Genomic DNA, 21,150 nt, shown 5'->3' on the forward strand with positions numbered 1-21,150 from the left:
TCCAAATAAAAATAGCAATGATGCAAAGGTGCGAATAAAGACAGAGTTAATTGAAAGACCCTGAGTGGATGTATCCTTCCTCAACAGAGATACTCAGGAGAGAGAGACAAAGTACCTATGCTCACTTTATTTTCAAATCCCCTAAGAAGATATTAAAAACCATGAGAAATTCCATGGGCAAAGAGGTAGTAGATAGTCTTTAGATTATCACAAAAGGAGAACAATATCTAGAGATCCTCTTTTAACCCTATGGATAACTCTTGATAAGGGTATCCTGTAGCTAGGACCTATAGGATGGATAAAGTGTCAATCATACTAATTTTTATATTTCTCTTTTCTATTATTAGATCTGCTTTGCTGCTTTTCTAAATCTTGCCTGTGACTATCTATCTGGTGGTCATTATATCAGCAGTTCACTACTGGTACAAACAAAAGTACAATAAATACATTTTGTTGGAGATTTCATCAACATTATCAAAACATCCTGTGGTACTATTGACTTCATTCTATACTTGACCACCATCAGAATCATATCAATATCCTAATTTATCATCTAAGCAAACCAGAGAACTCTTACTAGCCCCACAGGATTCGTTGTCATCGAGAGTCCATTTGCTACAGTTTTTAGAAATATTTTATCTGTTAAGAAGAGCATGGGGTCTGAGTCAATTCCTATACTAGTTGGTGGACTTGTTGAGTGTGTAGCCCAGTTAATAAGAATAGCTGAAGAGCTCTTACTATCTATTTCACAAGAACAACAAGTTCCTTGTGAAGAACGAAATGATAGAAGAGAACAGATTGGTGCAGATGCATCTCCTCCTGAAGAACCTTCACTACCAGATCTCGGTGATCTCTCTGACTTGGAATCAATACTTTCACTACAAGAAGATGAAGACCTAATCCTTGATATAGATCAAGCCATGATAGATGTAGATGAGCTATGTGAAGATGTACTCTCTGATATAAACAATGGTTGAAGAAGTGAATAAGACCCAGTTTGCCCTCACCAACATGTGAGAACTGATCACTGATCTTTTTTTTTTCCCCAAATATATCCTGATTTTTCTGGACATTAGCAATATTTTTCTCCTAGTTCTGCATTTTTTAATTATTAACACCTTATAGAATAAGTAAGATTTGATTTCCTTCCAGAAGGAAAAGACTGATCTCATCTTTGTTTTTAGTCAAAAATCTTTGATTTTAGCAGTGTGGTTTTTCCTTTACTTGTATTTGTTTTATTAGGCTTCTTGATGATAAGAGCAAATAATAACAAAGAAGAGAATCTCTTCAACCTAACAATGGACTGAAGCACAACTATCTCACATCTTGGGACCCGATTTTATTGTTCTATAATTAATGGAAATTAAAAGGGGAATATCCCCTAGGATGGTATTTCAATTAGATTATAATTGTTTATTGTCATTATGACTATTGGTCAAAACAATTTTGTTGTTTAATAGTTTTAAACTAATAAAGTTTTCATTCACAAATCAAAGAACCTGTGGTCATCTTAAATTACCTGGTAGTGAATTTCAAGGTTACTAAACTAGCATGAACAAACCCCATATAACAGAAGGTAGTAGCATGTAATCAGAGAGAATGTTGTACCAAGAGTCTGAAGTTCTACTTTTGGCTTATCAGATGATCTGTAACAAATCTCTGAACATAGCCCTTTGTCATTTGTAAAATAAGAACTGTAACAATTTTTGGCTTACCTTCAATGCTAATAAGGAACAAATCAAACAATATCGTTTCAAAGTCTGGTGTGTCTGACAATGGGATGGAATATATGAAATCAGAACTTTTTAGGAGTATCTGAAAAATGTATGCATAAGAATGCCTGAAAGTCTATTTGGCATGCAAATATCATCCAATAGTTTTACATCTGTACAGAGATTAACACTTCCTTATTCTACATCATGTCAAAGTTACAGTTTGGAATCAGCTTTTGTTTCATTCTTTGGAGCTTATTTTTTTCACTAAATTAAATTCTTTTGGGGAGTCTATTTCAATTCTAGTAGGAATAATAATGAGGATAAAACAATGGTGAAAAATCCCTTCATGAAATAATAAATTACATTCCATTTAAGGCTAAGATTTTGTTCCTGAGGGGGTTATATAACTCTGAACATTATTAACCCACCATGATCCAACTAGATTTTTAAAATTATTTTTCAATAAAGCGATTCTACTCCCTCCAGTCCACATTTAAAGGTTGTTTTTCTTCTGTCTATATAAATACTCAGAAAACTTAAAAACCAACCAACCAACCAACCAACTAAACAAACAACAGAAAAATCTCTAATAAAAGTAAATATAGCTCCTGTTTCCTCAAATTATTTGGGAGTTATTTTTACTGACATATACAAATATCCATTGGTCTCAAATGTCCCATTTCTTAAGGGTAATAAAGAATCCTTGAAGGCAATCACTATTATACCCCTGAAGAACCGAACTACACTTCAGTGAGGTAAGGAAAACCACTGATCTCTTTATACCTTGCCACAGTTTTATCTTAAAGGCCTTATAAAAATGATGAAAAATATCTTGAGGTATTATTTAATACAACGATGGTGTAAAATGGACTAGGGGCCCCCAGTTATAAAACATGACTTTAGTATTTTAGATTCCTATAATAAAAGATTTCATTAACAAAATCTGTGATTGGAAGCACATGCCTGGCAATACTGACCATTTAAAAATACCTATATTTTATTTATTATTTATGGTCCTGAGAATCGAACTCATGCCTCACACATGCTAGGCAAGCACTTTACCACTGAGCCACAACCTTAGCCCCCTGATCATTTTTTAAAAAATATATTTAGTTGTCAATGAATCTTTATTTATTTATTTAAATATGGTGCTGATGATCAAACCCACTGCCTCACATGCTAGGCAAGTGCTCCACCATTGAGCTACAATCCCAGCCTAATACTGATCATTTTTAATACTTTTATTCTTATTTGAGCTGTGGAACACATTGGCTTTCCTTGAAACTATATCTTCTGAATTTTTAATGTTGACAATCCCTTAACTACCAGTTTTGGAATTCAACTGTGTTGCATCTCATTTTTAGAGAAAAATATTGTCTGATTTTTATGGAATATGGTTTCTTAACTCAAATTTTAAGAGTCATGTCGTCTGTCTGAAACCTAAGGTGTGAATGAACTTATTTTGGGTCCTTTATCCTGGTGCAGGAGTTCCTGATGCACCTCCCTCACAACACCTCCACCCATTGAGAAACTATCCATTTATTCTGAGTATTTTTTCATTTCTCCCATTTGGTATCAAAGTATGTCATCAGGATGTCACTAAAGAGTGGAGAAGTGGTACATCTGCTCTGTCCTTTTCCTAATAGATACTGAGGAAGTATTCCAACTTTCCTTAAAGATAGAACCTCATGATCCAACTGGTAACAATCATGCAATCAAGTAAAAAAAAGGACAGTGTTTCTCTTTTAGTACTGTTGTTCCATTCCCATTTAGAGGTCATTTCTGTGAACAATTATGGCCCTGGGAAATAATCCTAGTTCACTCCTTCTCCAGCCTTGTCAGGGAATAAAGGCCTTTTTATTTTTTTTTTTCACCAGCACAACAGGTGTTTTTTTTTTTTTTTTTTAAGAGAGGGAGAGGGGGAGAGAGAGAGAGAGAGAGAGAGAGAGAGAGAGAGAGAGAGAGAGAATTTTAATATTTATTTTTTTTAGTTTTCAGCAGACACAACATCTTTGTATGTGGTGCTGAGGATCGAACCCGGGCCGCACGCATGCCAGGCTAGAGCGCTACCACTTGAGCCACATCCCCAGCCCCACAACGGGTGTTTTTAAAATTTATTTTTTGTCAATATTTTCTACAAACATGGACTATATCTTATTCTAATTAGGATTGTGGTTGTACATGATGTTGAGATTCACTGTGCTGTATTCATATATGCATTTATAAAAGTGATGTCAGATTCTTTCCACTGTTTTTCCTATCTTAAAAAATGTCTTAAATATGTTCAGGGAGGCTGGGGTTGTGGCTCAGTGGTAGAGTGCTTGTCTAGCATATATGAGACACTGGGTTAGATCCGCAGCCCCACATAAAAATAAATAAATAAAATTAAGGTGTTGTGTCCATCTACAGCTATTTTTAAAACATGTTTAGAGGGCTCCTAACACATAACTTTCAAACTGAATGGGGTTTCACCAGATCCCAGGGTGTGACCCATTTAAGACATGAATAGTTTTCTCTTTGTTGAGTTAACACACATAAACTATATAGCTCCAGGAATTTGAGGAATTTTGTTAGTTGCCTAGTTCCATCACACACATACAAAGAAAGTTTATACTGGAAATATGGATAGTCAAGTGTACTGCATAATATGATAAAATAAATGATCAAGATCATGACCTTTTAAATTAATGTTTGTGTCCTTAAGAGCTATATGTACATTATACTTCTTCAAAGACTAGACTATGGATAGTTTTTGAACAGTCTGCTTCTTCAGATCAGGGACTTTTAAGAATGAAACTCTCACAGAAAACTGAATTTTTGGAAGCTCAGTAACTCAGGATTGTACTTATCAAGCACATTAAAGTTAAAAATTAAAAAATACCCCCCAAGCAAGGATATTGCTGATTTGTTCAAGGAAGTGAGAATATTCAGACTCAAACTAGACATATGGATTGAATAGCAAGAAATCCAAAACTGAACACATTTGAGATTTAATGGCACCACAGATTTTTAAAAAAAAAAAAAAAAAACAACTGTAATTCACAGACTTGGAAGAATTACAGAGTTTTTAGTGAATGTGAATTTGCAATTCAGAAGGAATTTATAGTTTGATGAATATAAGTCATGTTTTATATTCCCCAAGCAATGCCTTTAAAATACCAACCTTAAGATGTATCTGATATCCCAAGCCTAATATGTTCATCATCAGGCTTAGTTTGAAGAAAAACTAATCTAAAATGATCAATAGCTATTACTAAGATAAATATCTTGGAAAATTTGGAGCAAAATATATGTCTCAAAATAATTCTAAAGTATTTGGCTATGGTCATATTTGGGTTTATGTGGCCCATGAAAGTTTATTGTTCTTTTTTGGGTGGAGGGTACCAGGGATTGAACTCAGGGTTACTCAACCACTGAGCCACATCCCTATTCCTATTTTGTATTTTATTTAGAGACAGGGTCTCACTGACTTGCTTAGCACCTCACTTTTGCTGAGACTGGCTTTGAACTTGCCATCCTCCTGCCTCAGCCTCCTGAGCCACTGGGATTACAGTTGGTGCCAGCATGCTCAGCAAATTTAGGTATCTTCAGAAATAAATTCTAGTAATGATGATTGTACAATGTAAATGTACTTAATGCTGCTAAGATGTAAAAGTGGTCAAAATGGCAAATTTAATATAATGTATATTTTTCCACAGTAAAAATGTGACTCCTTCCACTTTAATGTACATACAAATGACCCCCAGAAAAAATTATTGGAATCTCTGCTGCAGAATTAAGAAAGCAAAAAGAAATATAACTCCTTGGTACATTCAGGTATAATGACAGCTGAAAAATGTACTCTATGAGCACACAGTAACATAAAGACATTCTTTAATAACAATAATAAGAGAAATTATGAAGTAAGGAACATAGGAGACAAATTTCAGGGCAGTTAAAGAACTAAAACAAAGAGGGAAAATGATGAAAATTTCATGAGATTTGAAGGGCTATTAATGTAGACACCAAGGATGATTCCATGGTCATATCTCAAACTGATCCCCATGAGAGTGAGAAAGTCAGCAGAGTGGAACAGTAACTAAAACTGGCAATGGAAGATTATGTGAGGAGCTGGGCTGTAGCTCAGCGGTAGAGCGCTTGCCTAGGACAGGTGAGGCCCTGGGTTCGATCCTCTGCACCACATAAAAATAAATAAACAACAACAAACAAATAAAATAAAGGTTAAGTTCTTTTAAAAAAAGATTATATGAGCAGAAGGGTTCAAGTAATAAATAGCTGGGGGCTGGGGATGTGGCTCAAGTGGTATCGCGCTCGCCTGGCATGCGTGCGGCCAGGGTTCGATCCTCAGCACCACATACAAACAAAGATGTTGTGTCTGCCGAAAATTAAAAAAAAATATATTACAATTCTCTCTCTCTCTCTCTCAAAAAAAAATAAAAAAATAAATAGCTGGAAGATGATCTAACAATACAAAATTAATGACATTGCTGCAGAAACATTGTCTGAAAATAAATGATTTGTCAGTTTTCAGGGGTGGATAGAGCCTAAAACTGTCAAGTTTAGCTCCTATTCAGTGGAGTGCAAATTGAAAAATTTAGTCATATTCTGCAATATCTACTTTAAAATTATTCTGTTCCCATTAACCGTTCTGTCACTTAGAAACAATTCATGTTCTAAAAATACCTTTGATATTTTCTCACAGTATTGTAGCAATTTATGTAAAGTGAAAAAAACACTGAAGCTGTAATATACATCATTAATGGAAATAGTAAAGATGCCAAAGTGTAGAAAAATCAATTAGACCTTGCAGTACAGCACTTAACACAATAACCGATACTATGTATCAACAGCAGAGCCAATGAGAGAAATGGATAAGAGAAGATGGACTTTGGCTATATCTGTTATTTTAATGCACAGGATCAGACCATATATCAAGGGTCTTCCATGTGTAACAATGAAAACAAATAGCAGCTAATATTTATGGAATCCCTAATGTATGCCCACTGTTGTGTTATACATAAGCACATTGCCTATTTTATTTAATCTTTAAATTTCTCCAGGGAGGTAAGTGTTCCTGTTATTATCCCCACTTTTGAGAAGAGAAAAGAAAGATTAAGAAACTCACTCAATTAAAGCAAGACAACAGCAAAAATAGGATAAAGAGAGTTAGGGGTAAGCCTATCCTTTTCCCACCTCCCCTCCCTGGGATAACCCTTTCAGTCTCCATGTTGCTGCTTTGTCATTTTTGATTACCTTCAAAGTTGCCCCTGACACTTGTTTTTGTCCCATTTAGAAGGCATAGTTTTATAGTTTGTTTGTTTGTTTTAGTACCTGGGATTGAACCCAGGAGTGCTTAACTACTGAGCCCTTTTAATTTTTTTTTATTTATTTATAAACAGGATCTCCCTAAATTGCTTAGGGCTTTGCTAAATTTCTAAGGCTGGCTCTGAATTTGTGATCCTCCTGCCTCGGCCTCCAGAGTCACTGGGATTTCAGGCTTGCTTCACTGCACCCTGCATAATTGTTGTTGTTGTTGTTGTTGTTGTGAGGGAAAGGCATCAAGTGAACAGATACTGAGATTTTCCTTAGAACCTGGATCCATGAAGGGATGGTATTGCTATTTGCCCTTCAACTGGCAGAAACCTACTGTTTGAATCAGATAACAGATAGCAATGGAAACAATATGGGAATGGATAATAAAGCACTACCTGGGACTGGAGTTGTACCTCAGTGGAAAAATGCTCACCTAATGTTATAAGGCCCTGGGTTCTCCAATACCAAAAGAAAGAAAGAGAAAAAAAAGGAAGGAAGGAAGGAAGGAAGGAAGGAAGGAAGGAAAGAAGGAAAAACAAAAAGTGCTTCCTATGTCATGCATTGAACACTAGTTTTCTCATTTATTTCATAAATACAGCAGTCTTATCAAAGGTCTTTTAGCTAATAATCTAGACTTCATGATATGGTCTATAATAGGTGCCAGTCAGGTAACAGAAATGAGGTGCAGGTATGGGTGTATATGCATAATTTGGATCATTTAATCTTCATTGCTAGCTTGTATGCTCCAAGAAGGCAGGGCTGGGGACTGTGTTCTGTATCCCAAGAGCCTAGAACACTATTTGTTGAATGAATGAATGCTTTTCTATCAAAGAACCAGATGGCTACTTTTTCTGATTATGAAGAAATATATAGAGGCTGTGTCTTGGCTAAATGAACCTATTTGTGAATCCATCCCAACAATTCATCTGTTAGAAGTCCAAGTGGTATGAAAATGCTCACTCTTGCTTTGCTTCTCAAGACTCTGTAGGTCTTAAGCTTCCCTGAAAGCAGAGATGATCTAAGCTTACCTCTTTCTGGTGGTATTTGATCGCCACCTTCAGCTTGGCCAGGTCATGGTACTTCTGAGGATCAAGCTCTTCACTGTGGTCATCTCGATGGTTGAGGATGATCTCCAGTTCCCGGGAGCTCCGAGCTTGGTCCAGCAGATCTTTGGCAAAGAGCTTGCACTGCTGGGAGAGCTCTTCATACTCTGCCTTGAACTCATTCTCCACCTTGCTGAGCTCCTTGAGCTCCCAGCCCAGACGGAAGGCAGTAAGGATGGGGTCCTCACTTGATAAGGCAATGAGTGAGGGACTTGCCAGAGCCTTATAAATGTTCAGTCTGGAGCGGGAATGGCGCAGGCTATCTACCTCTGAACTGGACACACATTCCACACAGTTGCAGCGGATCTGGTGGGGCCGAGGGATCGTGACCCGTTTTTGGACAAGCAATTTGATGATTTCATAGTTGTTGGTGTGGGCAGCCAGCATAATGGGAGTTATGTCTGGTGTGAACTCAGAGAACTGGGTGTCCATCATCAGTGTGGGGACCTAGATATGAGAAAGGAGAAGCATAGAAGGGCAGGATTAAAGTTTGTAGAGAGAAGGAGCATAGGGCCCATCAAATGGCAATTTAGAAACTGGAGTCTCTTGTCACCTCTTTCCATTCTCTTGTCACTTGTCTTTACCAGAGTAGCTAATGTCTGTGGAATGCTTACTGTGTGACAAGGCACTGTTCTAAACACTTTACATAGATTTACACATTTAATATCACAACAACCTTCTGAGGTAAGCTGAGGAGTTGAGGCTCAGAGAAGTTAAATAACATATATGGCCAGGAATGGTGGCACACACCTATAATCCCAATGACTTAGAAAGTTGGGGAAGGAGGATCACAAATTCAAAGTCAGCCTCAGCAACTTACCCTAAGCAACTTAGTAAGACTGTGTCTCAAAATAAAAACAAAAAGGCTGAGGATGTGGCTCAGTGATTAAGCACCCCTCGGTTCAATCCCTAGTAGTAAGTAAGTAAATAAATAAATATTTATGTTTATATGTATATTATATTTTATTTATACTTGAATCTGTATATATTTATATATACATATATGTGTGTATATGTATCTATATCTATATCAATATCTAAAGTTACATAGTTTTAGTAGCTGAGCCAATATTTAAACCCAGGTTGCATGACTTTAGAGTTTGGTTCTTAAATTATGTTATTACAATATGCCAAGATCTGTCTAACATAGAATAGGGGAAACAGAAATTGTTCCTGGCTTTCTGGAGTTATGTTGGGTAGATCAGACTTACATAAAATTTGTAACAGTACATAATAGTATGTGGTCAGTTCCAAATGAGCTGTATAAACTTATTTGAAAGGGTAAAGACAGTAATCTTAAAGACTGCAACTAAATCAAGCTTTGGTGGCTGAAGAGAAGCCTTTTCCAACTTCCTCTAGGTCCTAGGAAGCTCAAGAGAATTCATCATTGTCAGGAAGAAGTACTTTGTAAATGAGGACGTTTAGACTTGGGTGGTGGGGTTACTAATAGCTAAAGGACCTTTGATAAGACTGCTATATTTATGATATAATATTTGGTATAAGTAGTAGTTAGAGGTGAGAAGTATAGAGTTTTTTTAGGCTATTCAGATGCACTTCTTGGGAAGCATGTGGAACATGACCAATGAACTTAAATTATTTTTTTCAACTTTAAAATGTCTCTTTGGGCCAGGCACAGTGGCACATGCCTGTAATCCCAGTGTCTCAGGAGGCTGATTCAGGAGGATCACCAGTTCAAAATCAGCCTCAGCAACTTAGTGATGCCCTGTCTCAAAATAAATAAACAAAAAAGACTGGGAATGTAGCTCAAAGATAAAGCACCTGGGTTCAATCCTCAGTACCAAAAATTGTGTCTTTTGAAACCCAGTCTGTTTTCAGTCCAGTAAAGAAACTGAGACAGACCATTAGCCTTGCAGAAGAGTCTAGTGTGGTAGGATCTGAGCTAGAGTATGGGGAAGACTAGGTCAGAGGAAGCTTTATGGAAGAGTGGAGCTAAGTATTTAAAGCATAGATAGGAGTCAGGAATACTGGGAAAAATTGACCTGATTATACTTAAGGGAAAATGAAACAGTTCCAATGATTCCATTTTATAGGGAAGAACAGAGCATGGAAATTGAGATACTCACAAAATATTCCTATATTGTTTTAATCAATAGTTTCTTTCTTTTTACTCTCAAAACTTCTTAAAAATAAAAAACAACCCACAGTTACTGGCAACCTGACAAAAGAATGAGTTACTGTTTCTCATCATTTTTGCCTTCCTCCCACCTTGCATGAGGGATTCCCAAACAGGGAAGTGGCCAGAAGACAGGGAGTGGGAGAAAGGTGGAGGAGGAGGAGTTTGCAAGAAACCTGCTTCCTCTGGAATGGTTGCATCGCCTCTGAATAGTTGAAAGCTGGTTGCACGTTGGTCATCAATTGCTAGGATGGAGCAGTGAGTAAACATTGTTAAACATTTAGAAGGAACAGCTACAAACAAAGCAGCAGGAAGTGAGCAACTTGTCTCATAAAGTAAATTGGACACAGGAAAGAATAATCTCAGAAATTAACATAAGCCTACAGGCTAAGGAAGAAGTAGGTCTGAGTGAGCCTGGAAATGAACATAAACACAATCAGAATAAAGCCTAGAGTTGGGAGAGATGGTAAGTGAGCAATTTGTCACAGTCTGCCCAGGAAGAAAAGAGCTCCTAGCTGGGAAATCTGCCCTTTATTTGGATAGGGGCATTTTTTTCAATCTGTCACCTCTAAAGGTGTTGGAGGAGGGTGTGTCTGGATCTCCCTTCCAGATTGCCTTTTCTCCTCCAGTCAGTGTTGTCATTCCTGGGTTGCCATACTGTTCTCATTCACTGTTCCCTGTGTGTATAACCAGGTGGGGGCCCCTGTTTCTTACCCTATTTCTCTGTCAGTCAAGGGCCATTGTAAGCTCCTACTCCTAACTTTGAGACCATCTCTTGCTGCCTATCCAAATATTGTGGGCATTAGGTTTCATCCCAGACAATCACTTTTCTCATGCAGCTTTACCTTGTTCTCTAATTATCTCAAACATTTGTGTCTTGCCTCCTTTTATATGGTTGGGAGCTCTGCCCTAATGGTAGAACAGTCTTGGTCTGCTCTTTTCCCCGTATAGCATTCATAACAGTGTTAGACACATAGCAGGCACTCAGCAAAAAGGAATGAAATCCCCTCTCCTAAAATTAAAACACTGACACTTTTTTTTATGACTCCCAAAATTTGGGTCAGTATGAACTAATTTCCTTGGGATTTTCCTCATCATGTCCAGCTGAGAAGGTAGACATCTCAACACTATAAGAAAACTACCCTGAGGTCTCAAAAACTTGGGACAGTTCCAATGAAGTGTGATTCTTCATAATTCTAGTGCTTTATTATGGAGCCTCTGATCCATAGAACACAGATTTCTACTACTTTTATCTCCTCTGTTGCTTCCATTCTCATCATTCTGCTGCTTTGCCCTTCTAAGGTTCAGCATGAACTACAGACTATCATTAGGATAGCTGATGTAAAGAAAGTTCTAAAATGAGGGTCAGAGTTTCTGCTAATAATCTAGACATCATGATATGGTCTACAATAGGTGCCAGTCACGTAACAGATATGAGGTGCAGGTATGGGTGTATATGCATAATTTGGATGACTGAATGATAGGTACTGTTAAACAATAGAGTTCTTCTCAAAGGGTGCACCTGCTGCTCAGCTCCTGAATATTGTTATTTTTAAGTTCAAAACAGGCCCCACATGGTAATTTTTCAAGAGAAGTTAGAAATAAGGATTTGGGGTCCGAATCTCTTAAAGTTTTGAATGTTGGAATAAATAAATTTAAGGACAGTATGCAAGTCAAACACAATATATATGTGAAGCAAATTTGCCTTGAGGGAGCCAGTTTGGGACCCTTGTGAGATTAAGGAGAAATGGGAACAGAAGCTGGATATTTAAGCAGAGCCTAAATGATGAAAGAACTTGAATGCCATTAAGGGACTTAGATGTTATCCATTGGTCATGGGGATCAACTGAAGGGTTTTAAACACAAGAGTGACATGGTACAAAGATCAGTTTGGCCAGAGTGTGGGAAACAGGCAGTGGTAAATTGTGATAGTAAATGTTTTTTTGTTTGTTTGTTTGTTTTGTTTTGGTACTGGGGATTGAACTCAGGGGCACTCAGCCACTGAACCACATTCCCAGCCCTATTTTGTATATTATTTAGAGACAGAGTCTCACTGAGTTGCTTAGTGCCTCACTGTTTCTGAGGCTGGCTTTGAATTCGTGATCCTCCTGCCTTAGCTTCCTGAGCTGCTGGGGTTACTTACAGGTGTGTGCCACAGCACCTGGCTGTGATGGTAAATGTTTAACAACCAACTCTACACAGGAAAATCATTGGCATTTGCCAATTTCTGTGGTGATAATACCCCCCACCCCCATACCAATTTTGAGCTACCCATATGACATTGTGAAACACGTGCTGGGAAGAGAGACAACCAGCTCTTACCAGCTGGTATGATCCAGCTCCAGCATACTGTTGGATGAGTTTCAGGATGATAAGACTAGTTAAAAGATATCACTAGTCCAGTAAAGATAGAGTGTGACTCTTAAAACTAGACATTGTTTCTAGAGACAGGAAAGGACAAATTTAAGACTTTCATGGGATGTATCAGGAAAGGGAAGGAGAAGAAACCAAGGATGTTAGATTTTTAGATTGCATGCCTGGTTGGTGCTGTCACTAATTGCATATAGGAGGAAGAATAGGTTTAGGGTTTTAAAAACTTCAGTTTGGGACATATTGAGTTTGAAGTCCTTATTAGAACAGAAGCAGAAAGTGGAGCCTGGAAAGAATGTAGTCATAAAGGGACTTGATGTTCAGATGGAGTAGAAGAACTGGGAGGATGGGACACTGGCCAGAGAGCAGGGCACTGGAGGACATGATGTGCACAGTGGAGCAGTGCTGAGTGATGACCAGCTCTGGATTGGCCACGAACACAGAGGACTGAAGTGCAGTGGACATGGAGGTCAGAGGAGATGGAGAGGCCAAGGAACTGGCAGAAAGGCCAAAATCATCCAAGGTAATGACATGTCTTGGATTAAAGAAGATAAGTTAATTAGAGCACTTTGGATAGGATCTAAATCAGAAGATGATCAGGACATGCAGAGAACAGGGGTTGTACTAACAGAAATTTGGAGGAGGTCTCTCACAGTGCAATTTAAGCATACCTGTCTCGGCTTTGCCATTTACTAACCTTTTTGTGTCTATTAAATGGGAAAAATAATAGCAGCTGGGCAAATTTATGAGGATGAAATGAAATTTTGTGTGTATTATCTACATAATGTTTAGAACTTACTAGTTTCTCAGCAAATGTGGTTCCTATCATTATAACAAATGTGTTATAAATGTATCCCAATCAAAAGCACATTCCCTAGCACAGCAATGTGTTTTGTTCACCATGTTCTGGAAAAAACTCTAAAATATGGGAAACTTTAAGAGCACAGCCCCCAATGCACTTTTGTGTACTTTTTAATGATCGCCTAAACTTAATATCAATTAATCTGGAGCTGTTGTTCACCCTTCTGTTTGTTAACTCAGTGTTTTCATACAAGACCCTGTGGGGCTTAACCAGTAGTGCCTTCTATGATCTGTTCTTATATTTTAGACTATTTCTATATAGATTAATTAACCTCACTAAATTTTACCAGTTTTTCATCCAGGTCCCTTAATCTTTGGGCCCTCCTAGGTGACTGATTAATATCTGAAAAAAAAAAAAAACTATAACAAATTGTTTTTGGTAACCACATCTGGAACTGTCACTAGCAGAGGGTATTTGCATTTTAATGGGTGGCACCCAGAAAGAACACCTTGCCTTGGTTGAAAGGCAAGAATTTCAAGAAGTAAACTGGTGGGGACTTGTGTATAGTGAAGGTCTTTCCCAGGCCTTACAAACCATTGTATAGTTTGCTTCCTACTCCATTTTCACTAGTGATAGCTCTGTACCTAGTGTTCTCCTAGCAGCTATCAAGAAAAATTGGAAAAGACTTCAGATTGAGCCAAAAACAAAACCGGAGGTCCTGTCTAGTATATTTTATGGGTTCCTCATGCCTTTGATTTGTGTGTGTGCGTGTTCATGTTCTGTACACCATAGTTTTATTTATTTTATTTTTATTTTTTATTTTTGTTAAATATTCAGGGAACTTTAAATGATAAATCAAATGCACCTTTCATTTATCCAAATCTCTGAATGTTTTTGAGCTTTAAATTCCACTCATTATAATGCAAATATTTCTTATCTGCTGGGATGCAATTGATTATAGCCTTGCAGATAATTGAATATTTTGTATCCATATATAAATTTATTTCAGCTTTCCTGAAGGCCCATAGCAATTTTTTTTCTATAAAAGGCCAAGTAGTAAATATTCTAGACTTTGTGGACCACACAACTCTGCCATTATAGCATGAAAATAGCCATAGACAATGCATAGATGAATGGGCCTGGCTGTTCTCCAATAAAATTTTATTTGCAACATTAGTTGAAAGCCTGGATTTGGCTTGCAAATACCTGGATTACTGGTTCCCTTGTTAATTAATGAGTTAAATAAAGTCTTAGGCATGAATTGACTTTAAATTTGTGTAAAGATCATGATTTAAACGTTTTTTTTAAAAATTATCCTACAACTGCCATGCTGTGTTCAGATTCAGGCCAGGTAGAAAATTCAATTTTATTGTTTCTTACCAAGTTTTACCTTCCCTCAATCTCCAACTGAATGGTTTTAGGCTTCTGATTAAAAATCATGTTTTTTTTTTTAAAAGGAAATAAAAAAGATGAGCGAAGAAGATAGGAAGCAATCAACAGGATGATAAATTAGATTTTGTTCATATTACCTACAAGTGTACTCCTAAAGAAACTTGATGCATCAACCAATTTGACTGAATTTCAAAATTTGCAACATGTGGGCCAAGGACATGACCACTAAAGAAGTTACACTGCCTGCCTCTCTCTGGGGATTTGCATTTAGGCACTAATGAATTTGTTTCTAGATCTGCCTTAGGACTCCTTGTTGAAAAGATAGCATTATATTTTTAGGATTTTTCTATATTAACAAGCATGGGACAGAATCATACAGCTGAGTTCATCACATTTTTTCTCTGCAGTGCAGAGAAGAAAGTGAGATAGAGTCACCTTCCTCATATTTTCAACTAAATTCCATGGCCAGAAGATATCACAGAGGGATAGGCGATGTTCTAATCTCCCTACTCTCAGGACTAGCCCAAATGATTCTTCTTTCATTTCTATTAGCCTCATTGTTGGATACAATCTGCTAATTGGAATTTTTCTGAACCCTATTGTTACAGCCTTAGGCAGGCGCCCTTGGTGGAGTTTATCACAGGCTTCTGAAATTATACCCTCCATTTGTAATTAATGGGAAGACCCTTATCAGAAGCCACTACATGCATACCCACAATGCCATCTCTTCACAGGCCTAACCTCTCTGATTGGCACTTCCTCACATAGCTGGCCCGATAGCATCTTGTTGAAAATTAATCTCCTGTGTTGTGCCTGAATTTAGTGAAATTGGAATCCCGCTTTTCCACCTGCTGGGTCCTCTCCTTTCCACCCCAACATGTCAGATAAAATCAATGTTAAACCTTTTTCAGCAGTCTGAAAAACTATTGGAAATGAAATTTCATTTCTTTGTATTACACAGAAATGAAGAACACCAGCATCTAATCATGTCACATTACCAGCTTCCTGCTCTGCCTACCAACAAGGAGAAGTGGTGATGCATGAGCTACTCTGCAGGCAGCCATTGGCATCATATGAGAAAGAATATGTTTCCAAGACTCTAGTAAAAACAGAGCCTTAAGAATTAGGATTTGCTAGATCATGTCAGTTGATTTCAAAGACAAAGTGTACAATAATTTAGATTAAAAAATTAGATTGGATGACTACAATGGACAAAACTTATTTGGAGGTTGTATTATTCAGAATCTCATTACTACTTTTCTCCTTATATACCTGAGATAATTACCATATAATGAGAAATATTTGAGATAATTACCACATAAGGAGAAAAGATTTATTTAGTTCACAATTTGGAGGTTCAGATCTAAGACTGGGCAGCCCATTGGTTTGTCTTCTGATAAGGGTGGCAGAGGGCAATACTGTGAGAATATATTGGAGCAAGTGATCACATCCCAAGCCAAGAAGTAGAGAGACAGAGAGGAAGCAGAGGGATTGTGGGGCCCCACAGACCCTTTTGAGGGTACACCTGCAATGACCTAAGGACCTCCTACTAGGTCCCATCTTCTAAAGGTCCAGAGCACCTCTCAGTAATGTCACCTTAGGGACCAAGCCTTTTAATAAATGGACTTTTAGATATTCAAACTATAGCAGGATTAAAGTTATGGAATCCACTTGATGATTTATAAAAAAGTTAATGTTGATATATAAAAACCAATAAGGTATATAATGATGGCCAGCATTAGCCTGAGTGGCAGGGATAAAACTAATACTAATAGTTGTTATTTATTGAGCACTTTCTATATGAAAGGCACCATGCTGGAGCATCTCATTTAGTCCTCACTATGGTGCTATGCTATAGACATAATAATTATCCTCATTTACATCTGAGAATATTCAGCCACAGAGTAGTTAAGTGTCTTATATATAAGGTCACATAGCTAGGAAGCACAGGAGCCAGAATTTGAACTCAGGCAGTTTGGCTCCAAAGCTTGTACTGTTAAACACTATACTACCCCATTTCTGAATAGAAAAATATCAGTAATAAGATTGATATCAATAAACAAACCTTAAAATCACAACACTAAATATACAGACATATCTTAAGAATGTTTTGCAGTTTTTGTTGGCTATTAATTAACACTTTTAACCAATCTTCTACCTTAAACCCAGATAAATATTATATAGTATTGTTCAAGGTTTAGTAGCCCCCAAACCCATTCTTTAGATAAAGAAAATGTGGTATATATACACAATGGAGTTTTATTCAGCCACACACACAAAAAAATGAAATTATGGCATTTTCAGAAAAATGGATGGAACTAGAGACCATCTTGTTAAACAAAATAAGTCAAACTCAGAAGGTTAAAGGTCATATGTTTTCTGTCATTTGTGGAAGCTAAAAAGGAAAAAGGAAAACAAAGGTGGGGGTGGATCTCCTAAAAATCAAAGGGAGATCAGTAGAGGAAAGGGGCCAGGGGGTGAAATGCAGGGGGGAGTTGATGCTGGGGAGTGATATTGGCCAATTTCTGTTGTTATATTGTGTGCATGTATGAATATGTAACAAGAAATTCCATTAATATGTACAACTATAATGTACCAATAAAAATCAGAGGAAAACAACATTATTTATCATCATGTGGGAACTTTTAATTTTTGAAAGATAGAAGATAAATTTAAAGAGGAAAAATGTATGGATTGTGAGAGTTTATACTCTGAGTTCTAGTTGGAGGAAACCTGGAAAGGTACTTTCCTCAAATTTAGATGGCCATAAAGGGTTAAATGAATTACTCCATGCATTTCTTTGCAAGATATGGGCTACAATAAGTGAGGGAAGTTATAGACTCCAAAAGTAAGGTACGCCTTGGAGTGGATATTAGAAATGAAGGGAAAGACAAAAGAAGACACAAAAGGAAGTGAGTGGCCTTTGGGGTGCCAGTCCTGTGTGAAGGCATTTTGTATATAGTTAAGATGTGACATCTTCCAAGAAACTGTAAATATGATGTAATGAGTCAAAATTAAAAAAAAAAGTAGAAGATATGAGTTGTTATTGAGATAGGGGAAATATCAGAAGTAAAGTTCTGATCAACATGCCTCTAGCATTCCACAAAGGAATGAAGCCCTAATCTGCCAGTGAGAGCATACAGTTAGCTTTCCAGGTAGGCCTATGGTTGAGTTTGATACAAATAGATTTTCAGAAAGCCAGAGTTCTTGGTTTATTTTTATAGGTCACCATGTGATTTTTAAAAAATTGAATTTCTCTTGTGTATTGCTTTACTGGAAAGATGATGGTGAGAAGCTGATTTAGAGTTTTCCATGTCATTGCTTATCACATGACTAACATAAATTTGTATGGCAGGATAAAGGTTTCTGGACAGGGCTGAAAACCCAAGTGCAGACACAGGACCATTGGGAAGACATGATAACCAGATTATCATCAACTATATAATGGGATTCAATATAAATAACCATTATAATTTTCCTAGTGGGTGCTGATTCTGATAGGAGCACACATACCACCAGCAAAATGAAAACAGAATGGACAGAGGGTATTGCGGGTATTGCGTGTAAACAGAGGGGTTGAGGACCTTTATTTTTTTAAGCCAGTTTACAAATATAATAATAGAAAGATGGTAGTCAACACCAGGAATCCTAGTTTAGGTCTAGAAGAGCTTTGATGATAAAAATTAGCTTATTTGATTCTCAGAGTGGAAAAGAAAATTTATGAAAGAGTAATTCTCACCATTGCTCTCAAAAGCAGTGAATAAAGAAAAGGGCCTAAAGTAGATTTGTGGTAGTTAGCCACTTCACAACACATGGGATAGACATTCCCATTACAGAAGGGAGAAAAAGGCGTAAAGAAATGAGTACCTGGCCCCATCCCACTATGTCCAAACCTCAAAAGGGAAAACCACACTCAGTCTTAAAGTTCTGGAATCCTCTTCCTTGACTTCCCATTCCACTTTCTGAACATACTGGTGAGGTGGTTGGGCCCAGAAGGCCTTTCAAAGTCCCAAGACTTTGCTGGGTTCAGCCCACACTTGAGTTTTCCCAGGTTGGAGTTAAACCCCAGTAACTCCACAGTTCTGGAGCCTCCATGGCAGTCCTGCTGCAACTTCACTAAGCATTGCCCTGGTGGGGAATCTCTGCGAGACCTCTGATCTCACACATTCAGCATTGCTCTAGTGGGGACTCTTCAATGACTCCATCCCTGTGATAAGTCCCTGCCTGGGTCCCCATATTGTCTGAGATATCCTTTGAAATCTAGGTAGATATCTCTGTACTTCACAGCTTTTGCATTCTGCACATCTGCAGATTGAGCACCATGTAAACATTGCCAAGGTTTATTGCTTGGACCTTCTAGAACTATAGATTGAGGAACACCTGGGCCTGCTTGAAACTCTGTTGGAGTGGCTGAAAGGTGCTGCACAAGAATTTGGGGAGTAGATTCTTGAGGTGGTCCTAGGCAATAAATGAACCCGTGGAGGGCACCTTGGGCCTGTCTGCCAAAACCATTTTGTCCTCCTACATGTCTGGGCTTTTGATGCAGATGAGAGGGGCAGATTCAAAAGATCTCTGAATTACATGAAGTGTCTTTATCCCATCGCCTTGATCCCTTCTATTGGTATTGATCTCTTGAGCAAACAGTTATTCAGTTACACCCTTGGTTTCCTTTCCTGAAAATCCTTTTTCATTCACCACATGGCCAGGCTGAGAATTTTCCAAATCTTTCTGCTCCATCTCCCTTTTAATTATAAGTTCTATTTTAAGTCATCTCTTCTTTTCTCTCATTTCACTGTAAGCAGTTAAAAGTAGCCAAGCTGCAGCCTGAATGTTTCACTGTTGAGAAAATTCTTCTCCTAGATATCTTAGTTCATTGCTTTTAAAGTCTACATTCCATAGAGTCCTAGGACATAGATACAAATTCACCAAATTCTTTGCTGCTATAAAACAAGGATTGCATTTAATCCAGTTTCCAATACCTTGTTCCTCAGTTCCATCTGAGACCTCATCAGAATGGCCTTTAGTATCCATATTCCTATTAGCATTCTTAATGCTCTGTTTATGGCAATACAGAATTTTTCTAGCCAGTCCCTCTAAATTCTTCCAGCCTCTGCCTATTACCCAGTTCCAGAACCAAGTCCATATTTTCAAGTATTCATTATTAGCAACAGCCTCACTTCTCAGTACCAATTTTCTGTCTTTGTCCATTTATAGTTGCTATAACTGAATACCACTGACTATTCATAATGAATAGAAAACAAATATTTAATTCATAGATCTAGAGATTGAAAAGTCCAAGAATGATGCTGACATCTGCTCAGCATGTGATTAGGGCCTTCTTGCTGCATTATAATATAGTGGAGGTTAACAGAGTGACGAAGTCACTCCTACAGTAACCCCTTAATCCATTAATCCATGCATGGATTAATATCCCTTCATGACCCAATCATCTCCCCCAAAGTCCTGCCTCTCAAATATGATTAGCGTTGGGGATCAATTTTCCAACACATGAAATATGGGGGACCCATTTAAACCATAGTACCAAATGTCCCCATGGGGGAGGGTGCAAATTACCTGCAGTAATTTGAATTCTGAAGTAGAATAAGAGAGGTTTGGTCACATGACAATAAGGCAAGAACTCAGGGCTGGGGTTGTAGATCAGTGGTAAAGTGCTTGCTTAGCACATGTAAGGCACTGGGTTCAATCCTCAGTACCACATAAAAATAAATAAATAAAATAAAGGTATTGTGTCCATTTACAACTAAAAATATTTTTAAGAATAAGGCAAGGGCTCAAACATAGCTATCAAAATACAAGATTTAGAAGGAACCAAAATTTGTCCTACTTGATGCCAAACTGCTGAGCTATCATCATATCTAGGAATGGGTTTAGTCCCAGATCTGGACTGTCATCTCACGGGAATGAATGGAAGAGTTACTTCCTAGGAATTGCCTTCTTCTGGAGGTGTGGGGGTTCTGGAGGACTGAAGGGCTATAGTGGCAGGGAACTTGGCAGGTCATTATGAAGATTGTCATTCAGTAGTATAGTTGCAGTTATTCTCAACCACACTAAAAAGGAGGCAGTGGGCATACATCTCATGGCAGCACCATAGTTAGCATCCTTGAATCATCATAATGGAAAGTCCATGAGTTATGGATATTCTAGACAAATGTAAGACAAACCTATAATGACTTTTGCTAATGGCAGACAAGAAGTGTTTAGTGTTTGGTACTACTGGAGGCACTCTGGAGCAGTTTTTTATTTAGGATCTTTCTGACTGAATTCCTCATCTGAAATTTCTGAGTGGCTTCTTTCAGAAAC

The 21,150-nt window shown here is 37.7% G+C and overlaps 2 protein-coding genes across 4 annotated transcripts in view; one reads left to right on the forward strand and one right to left on the reverse strand.

Annotated features, from left to right (window-relative positions):
• Trpc5 (transient receptor potential cation channel subfamily C member 5) overlaps positions 1-21,150 on the reverse strand; it is a 292,903-nt gene that overhangs the window by 117,150 nt on the left and 154,603 nt on the right. For all 3 annotated transcript variants that reach the window (XM_058571660.1, XM_058571659.1, XM_046420858.2), the window contains one exon: positions 8,057-8,578. In XM_058571660.1, coding sequence (XP_058427643.1) covers positions 8,057-8,578 — 522 coding nt within the window. The remainder of the gene's footprint in view (positions 1-8,056; positions 8,579-21,150) is intronic.
• On the forward strand, positions 654-977 carry Trpc5os (TRPC5 opposite strand). Its single transcript, XM_046420805.1, has one exon. The coding sequence runs from the start codon at positions 654-656 to the stop codon at positions 975-977; it is 324 nt and encodes a 107-aa protein (XP_046276761.1).

This window comes from Marmota monax, unplaced genomic scaffold, assembly GCF_021218885.2.
Source record: "Marmota monax isolate L192 unplaced genomic scaffold, Marmota_monax_Labrador192_F-V1.1 WCK01_AAM20220418_F8-fsc00050, whole genome shotgun sequence".
Taxonomy (NCBI): Eukaryota; Metazoa; Chordata; class Mammalia; order Rodentia; family Sciuridae; genus Marmota; species Marmota monax.